The 21713-nt window shown below is 41.7% G+C and overlaps 1 protein-coding gene and 2 long non-coding RNA genes across 4 annotated transcripts; 2 read left to right on the top strand and 1 right to left on the bottom strand.

Moving 5' to 3' along the window:
* Nucleotides 1–873: 873 nt before the first annotated feature.
* Nucleotides 874–1815, bottom strand: LOC116932642. Its single transcript, XR_004399624.2, has 2 exons — nt 1672–1815; nt 874–1606 (listed from the first exon to the last, which is right to left on the bottom strand). It is a non-coding gene; the product is annotated as an uncharacterized LOC116932642 (long non-coding RNA).
* A 584-nt stretch (nt 1816–2399) lies between these two features.
* Nucleotides 2400–4828, top strand: LOC116932626. The gene is made up of 3 exons (XR_004399595.2): nt 2400–2687; nt 3774–3872; nt 3967–4828. It is a non-coding gene; the product is annotated as an uncharacterized LOC116932626 (long non-coding RNA).
* A 284-nt stretch (nt 4829–5112) lies between these two features.
* LOC116932575 (vesicular acetylcholine transporter) lies at nt 5113–21583 on the top strand. Of its 2 annotated transcripts, XM_045180373.1 has the most exons (13): nt 5113–5660; nt 5736–5808; nt 15147–15244; nt 17633–17833; nt 17905–18110; nt 18471–18645; nt 18769–18970; nt 19296–19492; nt 19570–19892; nt 19998–20120; nt 20311–20446; nt 20539–20742; nt 20925–21583. In XM_045180373.1, the coding sequence occupies exons 2-13, from the start codon at nt 5760–5762 to the stop codon at nt 21132–21134; spliced, it is 2124 nt and encodes a 707-aa protein (XP_045036308.1). In that variant the 5' UTR covers nt 5113–5660; nt 5736–5759; the 3' UTR covers nt 21135–21583. The 2 variants fall into 2 exon arrangements, with proteins under 2 accessions (XP_045036308.1, XP_045036309.1); XM_045180374.1 differs by lacking the exons at nt 15147–15244; nt 17633–17833; nt 17905–18110; ... (6 more) ...; nt 20539–20742; nt 20925–21583 and adding an exon at nt 8601–12252.
* Nucleotides 21584–21713: the final 130 nt, after the last annotated feature.

Raw genomic sequence — 21713 nt, 5'->3', positions numbered from 1 at the left:
ACATTTGCATATCTACGTGTGAGAAAAAAGAATTTTTTAGCGAGTCAATTGCGGTGCAATGATCCCATCTGGTGTATAAATAAGGGAAAGGGACACACAATTTCAAAGGTTCTCTTTTTGGTGGAACTGCGGGCGTGCTGGACTTTCATAATCCCTATTTTAAATTTGTCTTCCTATACAATTTCATTGAATTTAATGAGGTGCACAATTGAGATGAACTGCCAAACGCCATGAAAGATCATCTGCGTCCTATGTCTCAATGATAATCAGAGAAAGTGCAAGTCCTTTATGTCGTATAGACTATATACACGTCATGCATAGAATGCGGTCTTTTAATTCATAACGTGATGCAGTTAACGAAAGACTTTCTCCCGTTGTCTCCCGTGATTCCCGGCTAAGAAATTCACGAATATTCAAGAAAATGAATTTTTAATGTTGACTTTTTATGGCCGTTGACATCAGTATTGAACATAATCACAATCAAAACTAAATTGAAGGGATTTTCACTTTTTCAGGTCATCATCCTCTCCTTTTTACCGAACAGAGTACCAATGAAAAGGGGGGAATGGGGGAAGCCCACAGGAGAGATCAAACAACGTGGGAGAAAGTGCTGCCATTTGAAACGTATCGTTTGCGGTGCGGCGATAATTAATCACGCGGCAAGTGACAACTTTTTATTTTCAACTTTTAAGTATACGTCTTTTGTTTTTTTTCTTTGCTTTTACATCAGCACTTTGTCCTTTCAAAACGAATAGATCTTCACTTTCCAACTTCGATATTTGGATTTGAACATTTCACGAGAAAAAGCTTTCACCACGGCCCGCAGCTAACGCAGACGATCAACAGGTAAAAAATTATTCTGTGAGCAACATCAAACAGAGAATCTTTTTTTATTTTGTTGTTGTTGAAATTTTCACCTGGAATAAGAAGAAGAAGAAGAAGAAAAAAAGGTCATTGGCTGCTGTCGGCAACGCAGAGTTCGTTTGGGCCCAACTTTCTCCGCCAGAGCCCACAATTGAGCGGTAAGAATTTTAATTTAAATAAAAGAAAACGAGCGGACAGAGTTATAAATTTAGAATACGGAGCTTGCGGGACTTGTTGTTATTATTCAAAAAAAAAAAAGAAAAAGAAAGAAAACAAACGAGAAAATGGAATGTCAAAGAGGGAAGAGAACTTTCTCCGAACCAAGTGTGGGAATGACGAGAGCATCTCTTCTTCGTTTGACCTACACTCTACCAGCATGCCATACATAAAAAGGAGGTTTTATAAATATAGGGGCTAACATTTAATGTCTTTCTTTTTGAAGGGGCAAAATTCACGTTATTGCTGGTGATGTTTGAAACGTTGATTTATTTGGGGGGGAAAAATGAGTTCCGTATTGGGAACAAAAAAGAAATACGGGACGTTGGAATTTGACGTTGTTCGTGTCATGCTGGAAAGGTTGTGGAACGACAAAGTAACAAAGAGAAAAGAGTTTCACGCGTTTGAACATCTTCTTATTTGGCCTCATCTCCTGTCGTTTTTATACGCTTTATACTGTGCCTTTTTTTTTTCAAATGATGGCGGGATGTAGACTGACGTAAGCAGACGGGGTTTTTCCGGCGCCCTATCGGACACATCAAAAAGAAATTAATTAGAGAAGAAGAAGAAAATCGAAATTGTTTGAATCACGTTTTTTCTGGATGTGTGTGCCATTGACGAAGGGGGGCGTGCGATTATCGTGTTGGGAGGTAACGTCTTATTGGCTAAGAGAAAGTTGTGGCCGCTACGCTGCATCGCTTATGGAATATGTCGACAAAATGAAAAGAAAGTCCATCATCCCTAACAGAATTTCCTTTTTTTTAAACCCATTCGCTGGACCGAGATTTTTTTACCACAATAATCTTCACGTTACGCCATCGTGAAAAAAAATTTTTCAGGACGAATAAACAAATCGTCCGCGGCCAAAAAGAAACGGGAGCGCAATCGTTTCGCCATTGGCCAATTTGTCACGTGTCGACCGTGACCGAAAGGCTATTGCTCCGCGCGTTAGCCGACACCTGTTAGAGTCATTTTTTATTTATTTCGTTTTTGAAAATTATGATTATAACAAACTATTCTTTCTTTTGAAAGAAAAACATAACAGTTTCAATCCAACAGGTGGCCATCAATTCAAATCGATTTTCATAGCCGTCGTCTGCGATTTCTCGAATGTGTGTCAACGCGACATGTTCACTGTTTTTTTAGTTTTTTAAATAGTTTTTGCATTAACTCTTCAGTGTACCTGTTCCAGTTCAGTATAACAAGAAAACATCTGCTGATTTAACATTAAATATATTTTTTAAAAAGTCATAAGTTGATATTGGCAACACTGTTTCATGAAAACGTCTGACAAACGACTTCATTCGCAGATGTTGTCTGCTGTTAACTAGGTCGATTTGTCTGCCCAAAAAAAAAATCAAATAATTATGTGTTTAGTTGGTGTTACGGGGAGATTCCCTTCGTTCTCTTTGAACGCTTCTGTTGGCTCCTTCCATTTCGATGTGTGTGTTTTAAACACACACACACACACAAGAGGATGAACTTTCCCTTTGTCTGTGTTACCTGTGCACGATACCGTTAAATAAGAGGAACAGTTATCGAGACTAGATGGAGTTGGCTTTCAATTCAGCTCGGACGTATACTCATCCTTGACGGCCATGACACACGTAAGATTTTTTTAAATGTTTTTAAGCTTCTTTTAAACATTTTGTGTGGAACGTTTGTGGGTGTCACGCGATCGATAAGCAATTCGTCTTTATATTTTCCAATCTTTTATTTATTTTGTTTTGGACGAAAGGAAGTTTTCTTTCGTTATTTATGTTGCTATCGTAAGTAGAAAACGTGTTTCACGTTCCACAAGACGCACAGAGGATCAATCACTAGGGGGCAGGTATGCAGATGAGAAGTTTCATAAAACAGAAAAAGAATCCTGGATTTCAAACGATCTCAACTCGTTTGTTTTTCGTACCCTGTCACTCTTTTTTTTTTCTTTGTGTTACGACAATCTCCACATCGATTTCTTTGGCGAAAACGTTTCCAGGAATTCGCAGGAGACTCCCCCTCCCAGCGTTACCGTATGACGTCATTGAACTCGTAGGTCCAGCCATTTTGGATTTGAAAAAAACAGACGAAATGCAGGATGGATGTATTGATTCTTTTGGTTGTTGTTGGCAATCGAAACATGCAGCGTCCAATTAAGTGTAAAAACGCATCACCTCGTTATTTCCGTGATTGTCGAGCAGAAACAAACTGATCCCGTGGGTTACGCGTACACACACGACAGATCTCAACTAACCGAGAGAAACTCGTTCTTCCATTTCGTGAGCACCGACCAACTTCAGTTTAAAATGTTCCACCTACACTTTCAAAAGATCTCGAAATGGAAGACTCGTACTCGCCATTTTCTTCGTGACACGTCACACGAATCGAGATCCATTTAATCGGCAACAGTGTGTAAGGCCGCGTGTGTGTCAGCTGTTTCTTTGCGTCACCAACCAATAGAGGAACGACGTAATTGATCGACAAAGACACGGATACCAATCAACGTAAACATTGTACCGATCAGCTGTTTCAAAGAGGCCGAAAACCGATACTTTCTCCCGTCCATTGAGCCTCGACGGCCATTGTTTCGTATTTGAAGAGGAGAACGTAAATGTTGTTTCTTAAAAGGACGAGCTTTCTCTTCGGCATCAATCTGCTTCGTTCAAACAATGTGAACATTTTGATTCTTATGAAAATTGAAAACATTTCAGTTTGTGTGTCGCCGTTTGGGGTTGGAAGACGCGAGAATCGATCGACGGCCCATGGACCGTCGTGACCCGCCGCCAGGAGGCACCAGCGAACGATTCAAGGTAAACTCTCCTTATGGATGTAATAAAGCAACGCTAAACCTCCATTGTTTTCCACATTTGATTAAAAATCTATTTTTTCTTTTTGCATTGAAAGAGTTAAAGACAAAACACATTTCAATTTTCAAGAACCAATGGAAACAAGGGCAAACACACTTTCATTTCACGTTTCCGAAATTGAACAGCAGACACGAGAGGAGAACAACCTGGAGCTGAGAGACGTGTGCGGATCGATCCAGCCCAAGTCTCTCCAGAGAGGTCACATTGCGCTCCACTTCTTGTCTGTCCCGTTTTATTCTTTACTCCTCCTCTTGTCTCGTCTCTTTACGTATAGATCCTCTCTTTTTTAAGGCTCGGATTGACACACAAACATTGACACACATATTCAGGTTACACGTCCAGCTTGTGTTCTCAGAGCCTCCTTCTTTAATGATTACATAGCGTCTTATGAAGTCAGCTATAAAAAGATGAATGGAAAGGACAGGATCTATATACGCGACAGCCGGATGATTCACCATGTCACAGCTCGGCGATTGTTAATGTGATGCTCAATGCCGTTGCTCTTGATGTTGACGTCTAGCATTAAGCGGGTTCATGTTAACGTTCTTTTCACAAAGAAGTTCACGTCCCTCCTACACCCGTCGGCAGCCAATAACGAGATGTCTACACAAATGTGGTGTTAGTTTATTTAACTGTTCAAGGTTCTGTTTCTTCGTCTCTGACCTATTGACCTCAATTTGCCATTATCATTTGATTCATTTCTTTACACGAGAAAGATCGGCTGAATCGATCCCAGTGACGTCTATCTGCATTCGTAATGTGGAAGATGTGGGGGTGCCATTTTCAATGGAATATCATGGCCCTGCGGGAGTTTCACCCCCCCTCCTTATAAATGTTTTCTCTCTTTGATTGTGACGCACGTGCTCTATACTCGCAAAACAATTTTTTTTTTTTTTCGATCTTATCATCTCTCACTCTCTTCAATTGCTGCAATGTAGCGGTGGCGCTGTTCTAATTGGACTGTCTAACGTGTCACGCGTTTTTCACCTGTGTCGGGGCAAATGGCGGATCTGCGCGCGCTCCCGCAGGGAGGAGATTATTTCCGCAACAAACTTTTTTTTTTTTTTGTGCTTTTTATTTGTTTTTTTTTTAAAGATCCCACCCTCCTTTCTCCCTCCCGCCCTGATTTCGCTTCGGACGTGCCGCCAATCCCGCACGAAGAGGTGGGCGTCACCCTTTTTTCACGAACGGCGTGCGAAATTTCGTGAGCGCATGATCCTGACGGGGTTGGAACATTTATCGGTTTTGTTCGGGAGCTCTCCCGCTCACGCCCACATCTCCTCCCCCTTCGCGTGTGCGGATCTGTCCGACACGAGCAGCGATCCACGCACGTCAAGGTTAAAATGGAAGGGACAGCAGCAGGTCCTGCGCGTTCCTTTAGTTTTCTCTCCGCTCTGTTCATCCCCTTCCTCCTTTTTATTTATTTTTATTTTTATTTTTTGACTGTGCGTTCGTGACGTCGGTCGGAGAGGGCGTTGACTAAAAACGGAACACGCTCCGCTTTGGCCGCAATATCGACGGAGGGTCCCGCAGTCTCGAACGGCCAAGCGAAACGGTGAAAACGGACCGGCCGGATCTGCAGGAAGCAGCTCCCCCCCCTCTCATCCAACGAAACCAAATTTTGGTTTAGTTTTTTGTTTTGGTTTAGTTTTTGTTTTTGTTATAATTTCTTCCGGTGGCGGAATTGTTTATCTTCTTACTGACGCAATTCTGACGCTGACGCATTGCCAGGTAAGAAAAAGAAAAAAATCACGTAAAAATTCGCAATCATTCACATTTCTAATTTAAATTTTCCCGCATTTTTAGACGCTGCCGTTTGATTTTCGTCCTATGCTGCAGGCCATCCGCCATTCTCTCGTCTACAATCTGCGTTACAAAGGTAAAAAAAAAAATGAAAACAAATAAAACCATTTCACTATATATAATTTTTAAACGCTTTAAGTCACAACACCCTTCCTCCCGCTTATTCCCTGCCACCCGATCCTTTGACCAGAAAAGAACTTCAATTCAAAATGTTCGTTTTTTTTTAAATTCCCGCGTGATTTCCTCTTAAAGAAAAGTGGGCAGTTCTTAGGGGGTGCCATTATCGTCCGATTAACTCTTTAATTCACAACACACACACACACTGGGAAATAGATTTAAAAAAAAAAAATGCTTTTAATTTAATTGGGGTGGTGAGGTATCGACCAGTGCAGGTGGCAGCACAGCTCCCGTGCGCAGTTGCGATTGTTAACCTTTCAACTTGTTTCAATTATTTTAAACGCCACCTACGCTCTTTTTTGTGTGTGTGTGTGTGTGTGTATTGTACGCGCACTTAAAAATCATTTAATTACATCCCCTATAAATTTCTTTTTCGCTGGGAGAGGGCGGGTTTGAACGCGACCACCTACGGCAATCGCAATTGCCCGTCACATCCAGCAGCTCGGGTGTCATCTCCCTGTTGAACAGTAACACACACACACACACACGGAAATTGATTATTGATACATCTGTTGATGACAGCGCATTTAAAAAAATATATATTTCGATTGCAGTCCAGGTAAAGAGAAATGTGAGTCGTTCGGAATAATGTGATGCCTTTAGGATCGGATAGATTATATACTCTAGGCTCTTGTCGTTATGTAGCATCTTTACGTTTAATGATGTCTATACGATATAGGGCACTGATGTCTTCTTACGTAGACGATCCCTCCCCTCATCCCTTGCGTTTTCTTTTCTATGGGAAATGTCAAGTGTCTTGAATGTTAGAACTATCATCATCATCATCACGTTGATGGAGGGGGGCATAAATAATCGAAAAAAATGCGTAAAAAAAAAAGATAGCAGTTCAAGATATTCTTTCTCTTTGCCCCTCTTTTTCATTTTCTTTTGTGTGTGTTTTTATTATCATTTTCTTTTCTATTGTTGTCTTGGTGATGACGACGATCTGCCTCGTTATTTAAGCCCCCGATGTTGAAAATTATTCATCGAACCGTATAGTGTGGCGCTGGCGTTTGTTAACGATCACAGTATCGATTGATGTTTGACGTGTTTTTATGTTAATTCGTACGTAGGATGATTTTCGAAATTGAGTTTTAGGCCCTTCTTCTTTTTAAATTCAAAGGCAATTGATTTCATCAATGTATTATTTATTTAAAAAAACAAAAAAAACGCGTTGCCATGACAACGTTATGACGTGGTAATTCGATACTGTCCTTGGCTGATTGATTTTTGTTTTGTTTTCTTGTTTCCTCTCTATTATGTTGAGGTAAACTCTTGTGTGTTGAGGGGCATTCTCTCTCCCTCTTTTGTTTAATAATATCTTTGGGTATTGTGGGTTGACAGTGAGAAATGAGGTGGGACTGTCCAAGCGTGAAATATCATCCGGAATTATAAGGCCCCTCCCCATACTTTTGTTGTTTCATCTGATGGAACGGCTCGTCTGTGTACATCGCACAGCTGTCTCTTTTCCCATCGAATTGCGGACGGGCTCTTGTTGTTTTTGTTTTTGTTGGTCGATTGCGAATCATTTCACGTCGTATGTACACAACCGGAGGCGGTCTGTACGGCATATCGATCAGCTCGACTTTCCGAAATCCAGGTGGGACGCTGTGGCTTTGAATTATTGACTACACTGGCACGGGTGGGCGCAACGCACGATTGCGTGTTGCGACGGTATACTTCCCTCTCTGTTTATTTATTGACTTGTTTTCTATACGTAAATGTTGCAGTCCCCTGGAACACGGGGACTCTTGAGGACATGGCAATACGTCAGAGTGGACTATACTATCTAGACATGAATAAAAGAGGCAAAGGGGGGAGGCAGAAATGAGAGAAGATAGTCGTCCCTATGTATAGAATAAATTCAACCTGAGAAGGGACCCCTCCTCATAGGGGGGGGGGAATAAAAGGACAGTTACGTAGAAGAGGAACTCTTTTTTTTGGGGGGGGGGAGTAAATGACAACAAAACTCTCTTTTTCTTAGAAAAAACATTGTGAAAGGGTACGGTTGCCTAGCAACCGTCGACACGCTATTGTGTCTTATCTTTCACCTTTTTTTATTTTCTCAATTGATTTTTGAATAATAAAAAATAAAGGAACATTTGCATATGCAAAATAAAATAAAAAATCGATATAGATACAAATAGGTGATTATTACGTATACGTTTACCTTGAAAAGATGTGCTGGACTAGACAGGAAATGCTGATCAAAAGGAATGGGAAAAAAGCTGCACAGAGAAAACTATACAACACGTCGGAGGCAGGGAGTCGTGTGTCGCTCGTTAGTTCCTTGTTGTCATCGCCCCCTCCGCTACCAACTGTGAAGAGGAAATAAAAAAAAACGTGGGGGGAGGAAGTCTTTTTCATCTTGTACAATTTCCTTCCGTTCCTTCCTCTTATTACAACACGTCGGCCAAGAGAAAGAAAACTTTTTGCCCTTCATTTTGGTGCATGCACTTGACATCGAGTCAATACTTTTTTTTTGAAATTGCCGCCCATCTCATTACGAATACCAGTTTTAAAAGAGAGGAACTAAACAACGAGGATCTCTCGCTTATGGTCTGCCCTCTTACCCCTTGCCATCCCCCGATATCCTCGTCCCAATTGTTTCGGTCAAATTGTTCAACGTGATTCTATTTATTTACCTTGATTTATTTGTTTGTTTTTTTTCCTTGTCTTTATGACGTACAGATTGAGAGAAAAAAGCGGCTCGACTCGAGAGAGAGAGAGAACCTCGTTGACCCTTTAAACCTTTTAATCGATAGAAAAAAAGAAAAGCGTTTCATAAAACATCCAGTCCCTCCCTTTTCCCCATTTTTATTCATTTTTTTAAATTGCGTGTTTGATCGCTAAACAAAGAAAAAAGGAAACAAAATGGCCACTGTCAAATGATTGCGATCGGCATCGCCCTCCACGTTTAAATTGAAACCCCCAAAAATAAAAACAAAAATCAAAGAAGAAAGAAAGAAAAAAATTAAGACAAGATGCCGATGATTCCGTTTCTCAACATGGAGCTGTCGCTGGCCAAAGAGATCGTGATGGAGAAGATCCGCGAGCCGCACAATCAACGTCGATTGGTGCTCGTCATCGTTTCGATCGCCCTCCTCCTGGACAATATGCTCTACATGGTCATCGTGCCCATCATCCCTGATTATTTGAGGACCATCGGAGCCTGGGATACCCACATCGAAGGTGGCGAGTACGTGACGGAGCCGAGCAGCGTCCGGTGGCACGTCAACACGACGGGCAACTACAGCGTTCCAGGCAACAAGACGAGTCTCCATTTGGTCAACGGGGTGGTCGTTTACGAAGGAGAGGATGCGGCCATTGGGGTCCTGTTCGCTTCCAAAGCCATCGTCCAGCTGATGATCAATCCGTTCTCGGGAGCTCTGATCGATCGGGTCGGGTACGAGCTGCCCATGATGATCGGCTTGACCATCATGTTCTTCTCGACGGCCGTCTTCGCTTGCGGCAGGTCGTACGGCGTTCTGTTCTTCGCCCGTTCCCTGCAGGGCGTCGGTTCGGCCTTTGCCGACACCAGTGGGCTGGCCATGATAGCCGATCGTTTCACCGAAGAGAGCGAACGAACGAAAGCGCTGGGCATCGCTTTGGCCTTCATCTCCTTCGGATGCCTAGTAGCGCCGCCCTTCGGCGGACTTCTCTACGAATTCGCCGGCAAGGAGCTGCCCTTTTTGATCCTGTCTCTCGTCTGTTTGGTGGACGCTTTGATGCTCAAACTGGTCATGAGGCCGAGAGGATTGAGCCAACTGGGCAAATCGACATCAGCTGTTAATTTGGCTGGCGCCCAGGGGCCCCAAGTGGGGACGCCCATTTGGAGGCTGCTGATGGATCCCTACATCGCTGTCTGCTCAGGTGCCCTGATGATGGCCAACGTGTCGCTGGCCTTCCTCGAGCCCACCATTTCCGTGTGGATGATGGACACGATGAACGTCGAACAATGGCAACTGGGCATGATTTGGCTGCCCGCGTTCTTCCCGCACGTCCTGGGCGTGGTCCTGACCGTTCGAATGGCCGCTCGCTATCCGCAGTACACGTGGGTCATGGCCGCCTTCGGACTGGCCCTGGAAGGTCTGTGCTGTTTCATCATCCCGTTCGCCACGTCCTACTGGGTCCTGATGATCCCCATCTGCGGAATATGTTTCGGAATCGCCCTCATCGATACGGCCCTCCTGCCCACCATGGGCTACGTGGTCGACGTGCGTTACGTCAGCGTTTACGGCAGCATTTACGCCATTGCCGACATCTCGTATTCGTTCGCCTACGCTATCGGCCCCATCATCGCCGGCAACGTTGTCGATTCCATCGGATTCCTGGCCCTCAACATCGGCATCGCCGTGTCCACGCTCTTGTTTTGCCCAGTGCTGATGCTCTTGCGTCACATCTACGAATACAAGCCGTTCGGGACCAACGCCGATGGAGAAGAAATGACGGGACTCGGTCCCGCGCCCACCATCGGCCACGGATTCTCGGGCATCGCTGGAGGAGGGTCCAACATTATTCCGCTCATGTCCGATCCTCCTGATAAACAATACCAGACGTACGCCCTGCAGGAGTCTGGTGGTCAGCCGCGCTATCAGATGAGCGCCAATAACGCGCTACCCTCGCAGCCGAAGAATCACTTGGAATACGGCAGCGCTAGGCATCAGGATACGAATGTCGATGCTTCGTCCACGGCTGCGAATCATCACGGCAATGGCTATAATAATCGGAACAATCAACAGTCGGAGAGTAAGAAGAAACCGCCCGTCCCTCCGCTGCCGCAAAAGATCCAAATGACCCAAAGGCCTACGGCCATGGCCACGGCTAACGAGACGACCGTCACGGCCGCGGCCACGAGACAACAGGAATCCAATCCGTTTCTAGCCAGTTGGGATTGAACCAAATGAGTTTTCCAGAAAGAAAGAAAGAAATTGAGTTTTTTTTCCAGTTGTCTGTGTCATCGTAATTGATTGATTTAACTTTGATTTTTTCTTTCTAAATCTTAGACGTTGATGTCTCTCTTATAACACGAAAGGCAAACATTTCTAATTGAATCGGGGGTTGTGCGTGACATGTTCTAGTCGATATACTGCGATTTTACACCCTTAACTTAACCCCAATTTTATTACGTAATAATAGTAGAATATTTAATAATATTGTTGTTTTCATTTTTATTCAAATCGAAAAAGAAAGAAAGACACTTAAACGCCGGCTAAAAGAAAAACAAAAATATTTCTCTGGCTTAAAAGAATTATTTCATCATCGTCGATGTGTAATCATGCAATAAAGTGTGTTATATGCATGACCCCCCCCCCCCCTTTCTTCCTTTCTGTGAATCATGTGTAACAATTAATATCCTTAATATACACTAACCCCTTGAGAAACTTGACGATAGTTAACACAGCAAGACGAATTGATACAGCCCCTAAACTGACAAGTCCATCCCTAATTCGATTTTAAGTTCATTTGCATTTCGAACGCTCCAAAGTCCACCCCGTCATTCAAAGATTTTTTTATTATTGCAAAATTTCAAAACGAGCGCAGCCGAATTTCGTTTTCAAAACTCGTTTCAATTGAATTCGCTAATTTCTAATTATTACGAATTTTCTGGGTTGTGTCACTTTCCATTCTCTATTATATAGCGTGTTTATGTATAAACAAAGCATATCAATGTCAATCGCTTGATTGTTTTTGTCTTCTATAGTGAAAAACATAGTAGCATTTCAAAAAGAGGCCCCTCATCATCGTCCACGAGCACAATTTATCATCGTTTTCTGTTTTTAATAACATTTATCTACTATTAATATACATGTGTGTGTGTGTGTTGGATAGCATAAGACGTCGGAAATGTGTATAGTCTAATGAATTGGGGTCGGTGAAAACAAGGTGATTAAAGCAAAAAAAGGAATGAAAAAGGAGAAGAGAAACAAAACAAAATCGAGTCGGAAATGTACAAACCAATTTATCTCTCCCTTCCCCCATTTTTTTTTTTGCTAACTGTCAAATCAATAAAGCACATATAGTTCTATGTCTGTTTGCCATTTTTTTTTATTTTTTGTAAATATATATATCGATTTAAGTTTTTCATTTGTTTTCGGCTAACTCGATCACCTTTTTTCTATACACAATCAGCACACTCGACTGTTGTAGCTGCTTCTCTTTGCATCGATTTCTATATTTATTGTATAAATATCCTTTTTTTTCCCCAAAAAGGAATAACACAAGTCGATTGTAATTGTTATTTATCTATCAAAACAATTTGCTATCTCTCTCTCTTTCTCTGTGTGTGTGTGTGTGTGATGTGTGTGCGATGGTGTCATAACAATAAAACGATCAAGTCGTGTGTGTCGCTCCTCTATATATACAACAGACTTTAGTATAGCTACCAGCCTCTCTGCCATTTTCCAATGTTAAGGTAAGGCCTATACATCCGTGATGGCTCTCTCTCTCCTTATCTATTTAAACAAAACAAAATATATATATCAAAAGAGTGGCAGCACAGAGAATTGGGCTTTTCTGCTCCGAAAGGTCATTCCAATTTCTACCCCCATCCGTATACAATCCCTAGACGAATTCTATACATACATATAGGAACATGGGGGGAGGCCATTTTTGTTCTCATCACGAAACTCGTGATTTCTACTTTATTTCTCCTTCCTGTGCGGTTCAATTTCTTTTTTCTTTCCTCCCACACGCAGGGCTCACATTTGGCCTTCTCTCGATCGCATAGAACAAAAGAAATGACATCCCCAGTATATACTGTATACGTAGATCAATAGAATTCTATATGTATACCTTGTCAAAGGATAGCACAGCACGAATTGTTTAAAGTCCTTTCCATCTTTGGAAGCTTTTGCATATAAGCTTTTAAACGGTTTATGCTAACTATATAACTATACATAATTTAAGTTTTTAAACATAAACACGACTCGCAAAGTTGGTCCACTGAATTTAGTATAGAGCGTTATTAGCAATCTAAATATTTCTTTTCCGGTGGTGACTTGATATGACTGGATGTTGATCTAACGTGTTTTACGTATATGCAAAATTCTCTTCGCCCACAAGGATTTAAAGCCACTCAGAGAGACGATGTAGAAATATAAAACCCTCATAAATATAGATGGAATCCCGTATATACGTGTGCACATCGCATTTGATGGCGTCGCACTCAAAAGAAGAAAATCCAAACTTGTTCTATCTCTGAACGGCAAAAGTTTTGAGGCTAAATCCTCATTTAAAAAAAAAAACATTTGCAAAAATTGTCGGAGATGATTAAGATGAAGGACCATATACATAAAGCTTTTAATGATTCATCTTCCGCCCTCATCCAAGCTGTTATGTACAAGAAAACAGGGGAGGGTGGGACGAAGAAGGGCGCGGCTAATGAGTTCAACATCATTAGCGGCTCTATCCCCGAGTATATACGTACGTATATGGCACACGCTTCTAACGTGTGTGCGTTCGGGATAGTTTTGATGGCCGCTCTGAAACTACTGCCACCGTAGAGACCCCACATTTATATAATTGGCTAACGTCTGCGTATAGTTTTTATTCCCTGCCCGTTTTCCCGTGATGAACTTGAACTGCTTGGACGGCTATCCCCCCCAATGTAAAAAAGTTTTGGGTTTCCAGCAGCTAGACATTAAAACTAATGGGATGGTAATGTACAGTACATAAGAGAGACTATAGAAACAAAACATGGGAAGCTGGATCGTGTTTCCACAATGCCCTCTGCTGTGTAGTAACATCGATTCGACGTTAACAAATATTAGGGTTGTACATCGTAGTTAGTAAATGGCATCAAGTAGTTATAGCGAAATGAAACGTCACAACACAAGCCATTCTATAGATGGGGTGTTGACTCGGTTTCAAGAAAGGATGTGTAGAACGATGTCAAAGATATAGACGGGGGGGTATTAACACACAAACGTTTGCTTTCCAACCCAAAGGGCTATAGTCTACAAATCCCTGGGATTTGCTTTCGGTGTATTTAACCATTACATTTAGATCCCCGATATCACGGGGATATGTTATAGACGGCAAGAACTGGCCTATTATGTATATCGACGTCGAAGATGTCCTCCTTTTCAACAAAAAAAAATTCTATTTAACTTTAGATCAAGTTAAAAAGAAAATTGATCTATTCTTGCATTGATCGGGACAAGTTTATCTAACAAAAGAGGCGTGCCTGTTACGTGACTCGAATCGACGACATAGCTGCAGGGGAGACGAGGGCACGCCAGTCGAATACTGCGTAGATTCTTTTCTGATAAATGTACACGTTAGCCAAAAAGAAAAGGGAATATAATAAGCTTAGAAAATATATACTATTTGAGCTGTACAGGCCTTTGAATGATGTATTAGATTGTTACACACGCACAAGCAAAAGCTCGTTGATTTCGATTCGTTTTCACCGATAAACATCCAACTGTCCGTCAATGTAACTAGACAAGCTATTCTCATACATATACCAGAAGGAATTCTTCTCAAGTTTCAGTGTGTGTGTGTGTGTTATTTCTAAATAAAATGTATCGATTTGTGTTTGATTGGTGTGTGATGTGTCGAGATTTCTACAGACGAATTGCAGTACGGCCATGGACGTTTTTCTCTACTCGTATCGATTGGTAAGGTAATCAACGTAGAGTCGTTTGGACGTGTTACGTACTCAGCATAGACGCCCCCTTTTGCTAATGGATGTTGGTGACGTTGGCAACGAAACCAATCACAACCAGCAAATTGGATCGTAATTACAGGGCCATTTCCCCCCGTATTTTTTCTTTAAACTCAATCTTTTCGGCCACCTTGGGGCTATATGCGTCATCATTTTGGGTTGATGTATGTAAATGTAGGCTAAAAATCGTCGTACGAGTCTGTTTTTTTAAAAACAGTTTTCATCAGTAGAACATTTAGAATGGCACTTGCATCAACTGCTCCCTCTTCATTTAAAAATGATGAACTACAACATTTTGACTTGGAAAAAAGAATTGCTGCTCCTGATTGTGAGAAGAAGAAAGAAAAAAGTCAGGTGCACTTTCTGCGATTGGATCTAATTCAATTACTTTCCTCTCCCCTCATCTTTTTGATTTTTTTTTTTCATTCCCTATGTGTACATTTCCCTTTCTCTTTTTTTTATTCTTTTCATCTCTCTATGTGTACGTACTAGCTGTTGCTTTAGTTATTCACTTTCTTCTCTCTTTTTTTTTTTTTTTTTTCAATGTTACATAACGACATCACAAGGACCTTTGACGAAGAGTTGGACGGGCTTCACATCATCAGGACGAATCAACTCGAACCCCAGCATCCGTACGAGTTTCATCGACAACATGAGTTTAGAAGTAAATAATTTTTTTTCTTTTTTAAATTAAGAAGGCCCTCTATTATTATCGTATAAAAAGAAAATCAGAATAGGCAATTCGATTGAAAAAAATAAAAGTGTAGGTACAAGAAGTAGAAGAAGAAGCTCTATGTTAAGTAAAAACTGATAAGGCATCAGCTCAAACTGTACAGATTGCTTTCGTCAATTGAGAGATAAGTCACATCTTTTTTCATCCCTCCTTTTAGCTGCTTTTATTTTTCACGAGAAAATTCAAAAAAAAAAAGAAAAGAAAGAAAGGCCCCCGCACTTTAGAGCAAGTCCCGCCGAGTTCATCAAATATTCTAATGCAACGTGACGCACAGATCTCTATGGCCTTTTTATCGAAAAATGAATGCTGACGTGCACCGAAGATTCTGCGTGAGTTTTCTTACCGGAAAATTGATATTCAAATGAGTTTTTATTGTAGAACACGTGCAGACATTTAAATCTTACAAAAAGCCAACTGTTTGACGTGCGCTCTTAGAAATTCAAACTCGAATAAAACGTCATAAAATATAGCTCTCCTCGGTCCCTCACCGAATTTCGTGAAATGTTTGAAAAGTTTTTATTTTTTATTTTTTTTTTTTTCGGTCTAGATTTGTATATGTTCATTCGTTTATTCTGGGCGAATACTGAACATATACACAACGAATAGATCCCCCCCTCCCACTCGATTTATAGCTTTTCTACTTTTCTCTTGTAACTCCGGTCGCCCCCTGAAGGGTCTCCGGAAGAGGTGGAGGGTAGAATCTAAAGTGGAGTCTGAAGGGAGGGAAAACTTTTTTTTTTTTTTTTACGTACCAGTCTCGTTCCTTTTTATATGCCACCCTTCTCTAACGTCTAACAACAGAGCAAAAGAAGGAAAAAAAAAGAAGAACGAAATGTTGTATAAGAAGAAAAGGAAGGTAACAAAGTTAAGGTTCCCCTTAGGGCCCCTTCGGTTCCTCTCTTTTCTTTCTCTCGTTCCGCCGGATAGCACTTGGGCGGTTCTCTTATTCCCCCCAACCCCCGCCCCACTTTGCTTCCCTTTTTCGTTTGGCCCCCATTTTTCTGCGTGCAGCTTCGCCTTGTGTAGTTTACGATTTTCACCTTGGGATTCACACACACACACACGAAACGCTGGCACAGAAAGAAAAATGTTTGAATATCTAAAAAAACAAAAAAACAAGCGACTTGTTTTGTCAACTTTGCCTTTTGTAATTTGATTATTAAACTCTTTGAACTCTGTGACACGTAGCAGCTTCTATGATAGTCGACACTATCATCTGGCGAATGTTTCTTAGAAATCCCCAATAAAAATTCGCCTTGCAGAAAAACGAGTGTAGCAATACTACTCTTGAAAGTACCTCACTGTTAAAATGCTATACAGTTCAGCGGAATTGAATCAACGTTTTTCTTACTCACCGGGCTGATTTGTTCGCCTACAGAATACACAAATTCCTACCCCTCCACCTACTCCCGATTGACAGAGAGGGGCAAAGTCTCTAGTGGCTTAACGAGCTAGGGGATGTGCGGCGTCCCAATGTTGTGCGTAACACAGTTCCGAGCGCTCGTTCTCTAAGGTATTTTCCTCACGTTCCGTTCCACACACACACACAGTTGCGTGTGTGTATATAGTTACATACTGTCGGAAGGGGAACACACAAAAAAAAGGGAGGCAGAAAAATAGAAGGGAGAGAGAGAGAGAAGGGAACGTTCATCAACTGAAACATACAGACAATAGTCGAGTATACACACACACACACACACAATAGTTTCTCTTCTTCTCTATGTGTGTGTGTGCTTCTTCAATCATCATCAAAGAGAACCAGTTGATATTCTGCTCCTATATACCATCGCAGAACTGTGGAACGTGATTTCGATGCCGTTGATTGTACAACCTTTAGAACAAAACTTAATGTCTATCTGTTTAAATGTAAAAAAATAAGAGGGTGTGAAACATGATGCCCCGCAGCATCTGCAGGATGTCGCACGCGCCTCTTAGGGAGAGGCAGGAAAAAAAAATCGATGATGGTATTTTTTTTTTTTTTACTTCCTATGGGTGTGGTTGTATAGTGGTCGATAAATGTGGCGCTGCTGTGGTATACACGGTATAGGTAAAAAGAAAACAGTTTCAGAGCATTGCGTGCGAACTCTGTCAGCAGGTGAACACACACACACACACATCCCTTCTTTTCATCCGAGTCAGCCATGTTTGTCTGGAACGTCTCTCAGCTTACCTTTTGATAGAAAACATTTTGCAGAGGGGGAGGCTGCTGTGTGTCTTCTCGATATTGACACAGACACAGGCTTCGATCTTTTCCTTAATTTCCATGAATTGATGAGGAGGATTTCGGCTCATCTTTTTGGATCGTATGATTTTGCATAGGCTGCATGGCTACCGAAACTGCCCGTGCCGTCGTTAGAACAAACGATGGCCGCCTATTTGGACGCCGTGGAAGTGGCCGTCGGTCACGAAGAGCAAAAGGCCGAAACTCGTTTGAAAGTCGAACGATTCATCTCGTCCGACGGCATTGGTCCAAAGCTTCAGGATTTGCTGCTAGACAAACAATCGAAAGAAGATAATTGGGTATCAACATTTAAATGTGTATGTTTTGTTTGATCTTTGGCTAAATGTTTTTGATTAACGCATTATATTAGGCCTATGATTGGTGGATGGAGGACATGTACTTGTGTAATGATATCGCCCTGCCAGTCAATTCCAATCCGGGCATGGCTTTCCCTCTGCAATTTCTGCAAAATGCATCGAGCGATAACGACGATAAAAATAATGGCGGCAATCATTTTGTTCAGAACGTCGCTAATTTCATCAGCGCCATTCTCGATTACAAACAATTGATTGACCGGTAAGTATTCACGCCCTTCACGATTTAGATTAATGTATGTAGGCTGTCGACAATGCAAACATAGTTTAAACAGGTCGTATAACTTTACATTAGTGCCACATTTTCATTATCTTAAAGAATCGATCGTAAAACTCTGATTAAGAACCTTATTTAATAAATTAAGCATTTCCAAACGAAATACCCTATCACGTATTATAATGGCCGAATAGTTTGGATCGACTATTTACCACGTGTATGTAAATATTTCGTTGTTAAAACTTTGAATTGATCACATTGTCGTTTCTTTTTCATTTCACGTATGTATGACACGCTGGGGGTGAAAAAACAAATGCAAATGGCTGGTTATATGTACAACAACAGTCAATTACTGCCTCAAGATAGGGCCGCCTCCAGGGAGAAAGGCCAGCCATTGTGCATGGCTCAATATCAACGATTGTTTGCTTCGTACCGCATGCCCGGACTGGAACAAGATCAATTGAAAAGCTTTCCACCCCCGGATGAGAATGAACACATCATCGTCGCTTATCGAGGACAAGTATCTTATTATTCTTTTTCCTTTTGATATTTTAATGAACATCACAATCGAATTATTTAAACCACTTGGAGGATGAATTAAATTATCTATTCCTATTTTCACACACAAAAAAAAAATGAATAGTTTTGGCGTTTGGAGGTGCGCCACAAAGGTTGTCGATTGTCTGCCGAAGAAATGGCTTTCAACTTTGCTGCCATAATGGAATCGACGGACGGACAAAAGACATTGGCCGGCACATTAGGCCAGCACTACTACCCTCCTTTGGGTCTCCTAACGACCGCCAACAGGCGTCTCTGGGCTCAATGGCGTCATCAATTACTCCAAGGTGCTGCCTGTCTCCTCCGTTGTCAATTCACCCCCGTGTTCCACCCTCTTTTTCTTTTTTCTTCCCTTTTGTTGCTCTAATGTATATCCATGCCACCTCTCAAAGTATATATAAAAAAAAAGGACTTGTATAAATGTATAAAAGTCCCCCTTTTTCCCGGCTCCTTTTCATCAATGCTGGGCCAGCCAAATCGAATCTATAACGGGTGGTACCAGCCCCATTTTTTTTTTTTTTAAGGGAGCGGACAATTCTTCTTTCTTTTGTTCATTCAATTGGATACATTTTCTCTCTTCTTTCTCGCTGTCCGTCTCATTCTTTTGTGTAGATTTAATCAACGCCCGTTCTCTCCAGTCTATCGAATCGTCCAGCATGATCGTCTGCATCGATCAGCCGTTCCGGCCGGCCGTCGATGATGAAGAAGAGGTCAACAATCGAGTCGACACCAATCGAGTCCTTCAAATGATCCATGGCGGTGGCAGCCAATGGAACACAATCAATCGATGGTTCGATAAAACTGTCCAGGTAATTTTCTTGACGCTTAAATCAATTCCCGATTCTCACTCGGTTTCTAATCCAATACAACGTTGTGTGTGAAATAGTTTATTTTCAGTCCGGATGGAATTAGCGGCACTTGTTACGAACATTCACCTGCCGAAGGGATCGTTCTGGTCCAGGTGATTGAGAAAGCATTGGACAACGTGTTAGCCTTGCAACAGGACGATAATGGCCAGCAGCAAATAAGGGGACGCTGTCGACGGACGACGTTAACGATGTCGGACGAAGACGATGGAGCACATCAACGATGCGGCAGTAGCGAAAGCGCCAGCGCCGTAGTGTCGCATCCAGCACCGAAGCGACTCACTTGGAAGATCGATGAAGACATCCGCAAAGCAATCGAAATTGCCGCCAGCGATGTGGACAGGTAACACAACATTTTCTGCCCTTTTTTATAGAAAAAAAAGGGAAAGACAAAGACAATATTTTTTGAATGTTTAAATCAAATTTAAATTGCGCTTTTTGTGCATAGACTCGTGGAAGATTTGGACTTGAACGTTTTCCGCTTCGCGTCGTACGGCAAAAATCGCATCAAAACTTTCAACGTCAGCCCGGACGTCTACATTCAATTGATGCTGCAGTGGACCTATTACAAGTTCGTCTTTTTGTTTCATTTATTTTCGTTCGGTGTATTATTTAAAATTCCATTCCCCCCGAAATATTTCACGCAACCGTGAGTTGATGGATCCTCCGAACAATTGGCTTTAGCTAATCATAGCGAATGATGTGAACCCTGGAAGATCAAAATTGACTAATGATGTGGGGCTTTTGTATTTTGATGATAGATTGCACGGCAAACTTGTAGCGACTTACGAAAGCGCCGCCACTAGGCGTTTCCAGCTGGGCAGGGTCGACAACATCCGTTCGGCTTCGCCCACCGCTTTAGCCTGGGTCAAAGTCATGGACGATCCGCAGTCTACGGTAATTGGTTAAACGAATTTAATAGATTTTTATTACCTTTTTTTAATGGGAAACATTTTGAAACTTTATGCGGGAACATAAAAAAAAAAAAGGAGGAAGAAAAGATTCAATTGTTTTATCGAGCGGCCGAGAACCAAACGGATGTCATGATTAAGAACATTCTAGGCCAAGGGATGGATATCCATTTGCTGGGCTTGCGCCAGTTGGCTCGTTCCATCAAAACGGACGAAGCCCTGGCTGTTTTCGAAGATCCCAGTTTCGACATCGTTCATCATTTCGCTTTATCCACCTCTCAGGTAAAAACGATCGTCAATTCTCATTAAATTCATTCCCCCCCCCTCTTCTTTCCTGTTACCTTTCACCTTTGATAAATGGAGAGGAAAAAGTTTTTCTAAAAAAAAATAGAGAAATAAAAAGGATCGATATTTATCGATTTCACACGTTGAAATGTCTGTTGGAAAACAAAACAAAAAAAAAGATTCCTACCAGTAACGCGGATTCGTTTATGGGCTACGGACCTGTCGTCCCTGATGGCTACGGTTGTTCGTACAATCCGCAAGCGGATTGCATCATTTTTTGCGCTTCAGCGTTCCGATCCTGCGAGGCTACCAGCGCTGCCCGGTTCGTCCGTCAACTGTCCGACACGCTCGTCCAAGTCGGTGACATGCTAGAAAATCGATCTATTTAAAGAAAAAAGAAGAAGATCTCAATGATGAAACTGCACCAAATTAATATTTGCTAGTCAATTGCTGTTTAACAGCAACCCACCAATGATCTCAACAGCACTTGAATTCAATGTGATAGAAATTGTTTGAATTATTAATTAAATTATTAGAACTGCCTTTAGTTTTAAACTTAGGCCACAGGATAGTTTTAAAAAAGAAAATTAAGTAATGGCTGTTAACTTTCCTTGTTTTTACGTATCGATATCGATTTCTTTATTTAGGTTTTTTTGTTTTTGTGCTTCCCCACCGTATGAAAAAAGTCCAAAGTTAACGATCCCTTTGCTGGCCGGCTTTTCTCTTATAGCCTTGCGTGATTTATATTCACACACACACGCGCTTTGTGTGTATGTATGTTGTGCACTCACACACAATCCTCTTTTGCGCTTGTTGTGTTTAAAGCGCCTGAAAAGGAGAAAAGGGCCGGCAAAGAAGAGAGCAAGAACCTCCCCCCCCTCCCGACAAATATCCTTGTATAGCTTGCTGCGGTGTTCCATATAGAATAATAGCGAAGCAAACACACACACACACGCGACCTAATCTAA

Source organism: Daphnia magna, linkage group LG10 (assembly GCF_020631705.1).
Source record: "Daphnia magna isolate NIES linkage group LG10, ASM2063170v1.1, whole genome shotgun sequence".
In the NCBI taxonomy this organism is placed as follows: domain Eukaryota; kingdom Metazoa; phylum Arthropoda; class Branchiopoda; order Diplostraca; family Daphniidae; genus Daphnia; species Daphnia magna.
This window is presented reverse-complemented; position numbering and strand designations above follow the sequence as displayed.

Bases quoted from the DNA above. Each gene is read 5' to 3' on its own strand.
- LOC116932575 (XM_045180373.1), top strand. From the start codon at position 5,760: ATGCTGCAGGCCATCCGCCATTCTCTCGTCTACAATCTGCGTTACAAA. The intron at 18,111-18,470 runs GTAAGTATTCAC...GTACAACAACAG, and splicing joins TACAAACAATTGATTGACCG to TCAATTACTGCCTCAAGATA. The intron at 19,893-19,997 runs GTAACACAACAT...TTTTGTGCATAG, and splicing joins GCCGCCAGCGATGTGGACAG to ACTCGTGGAAGATTTGGACT.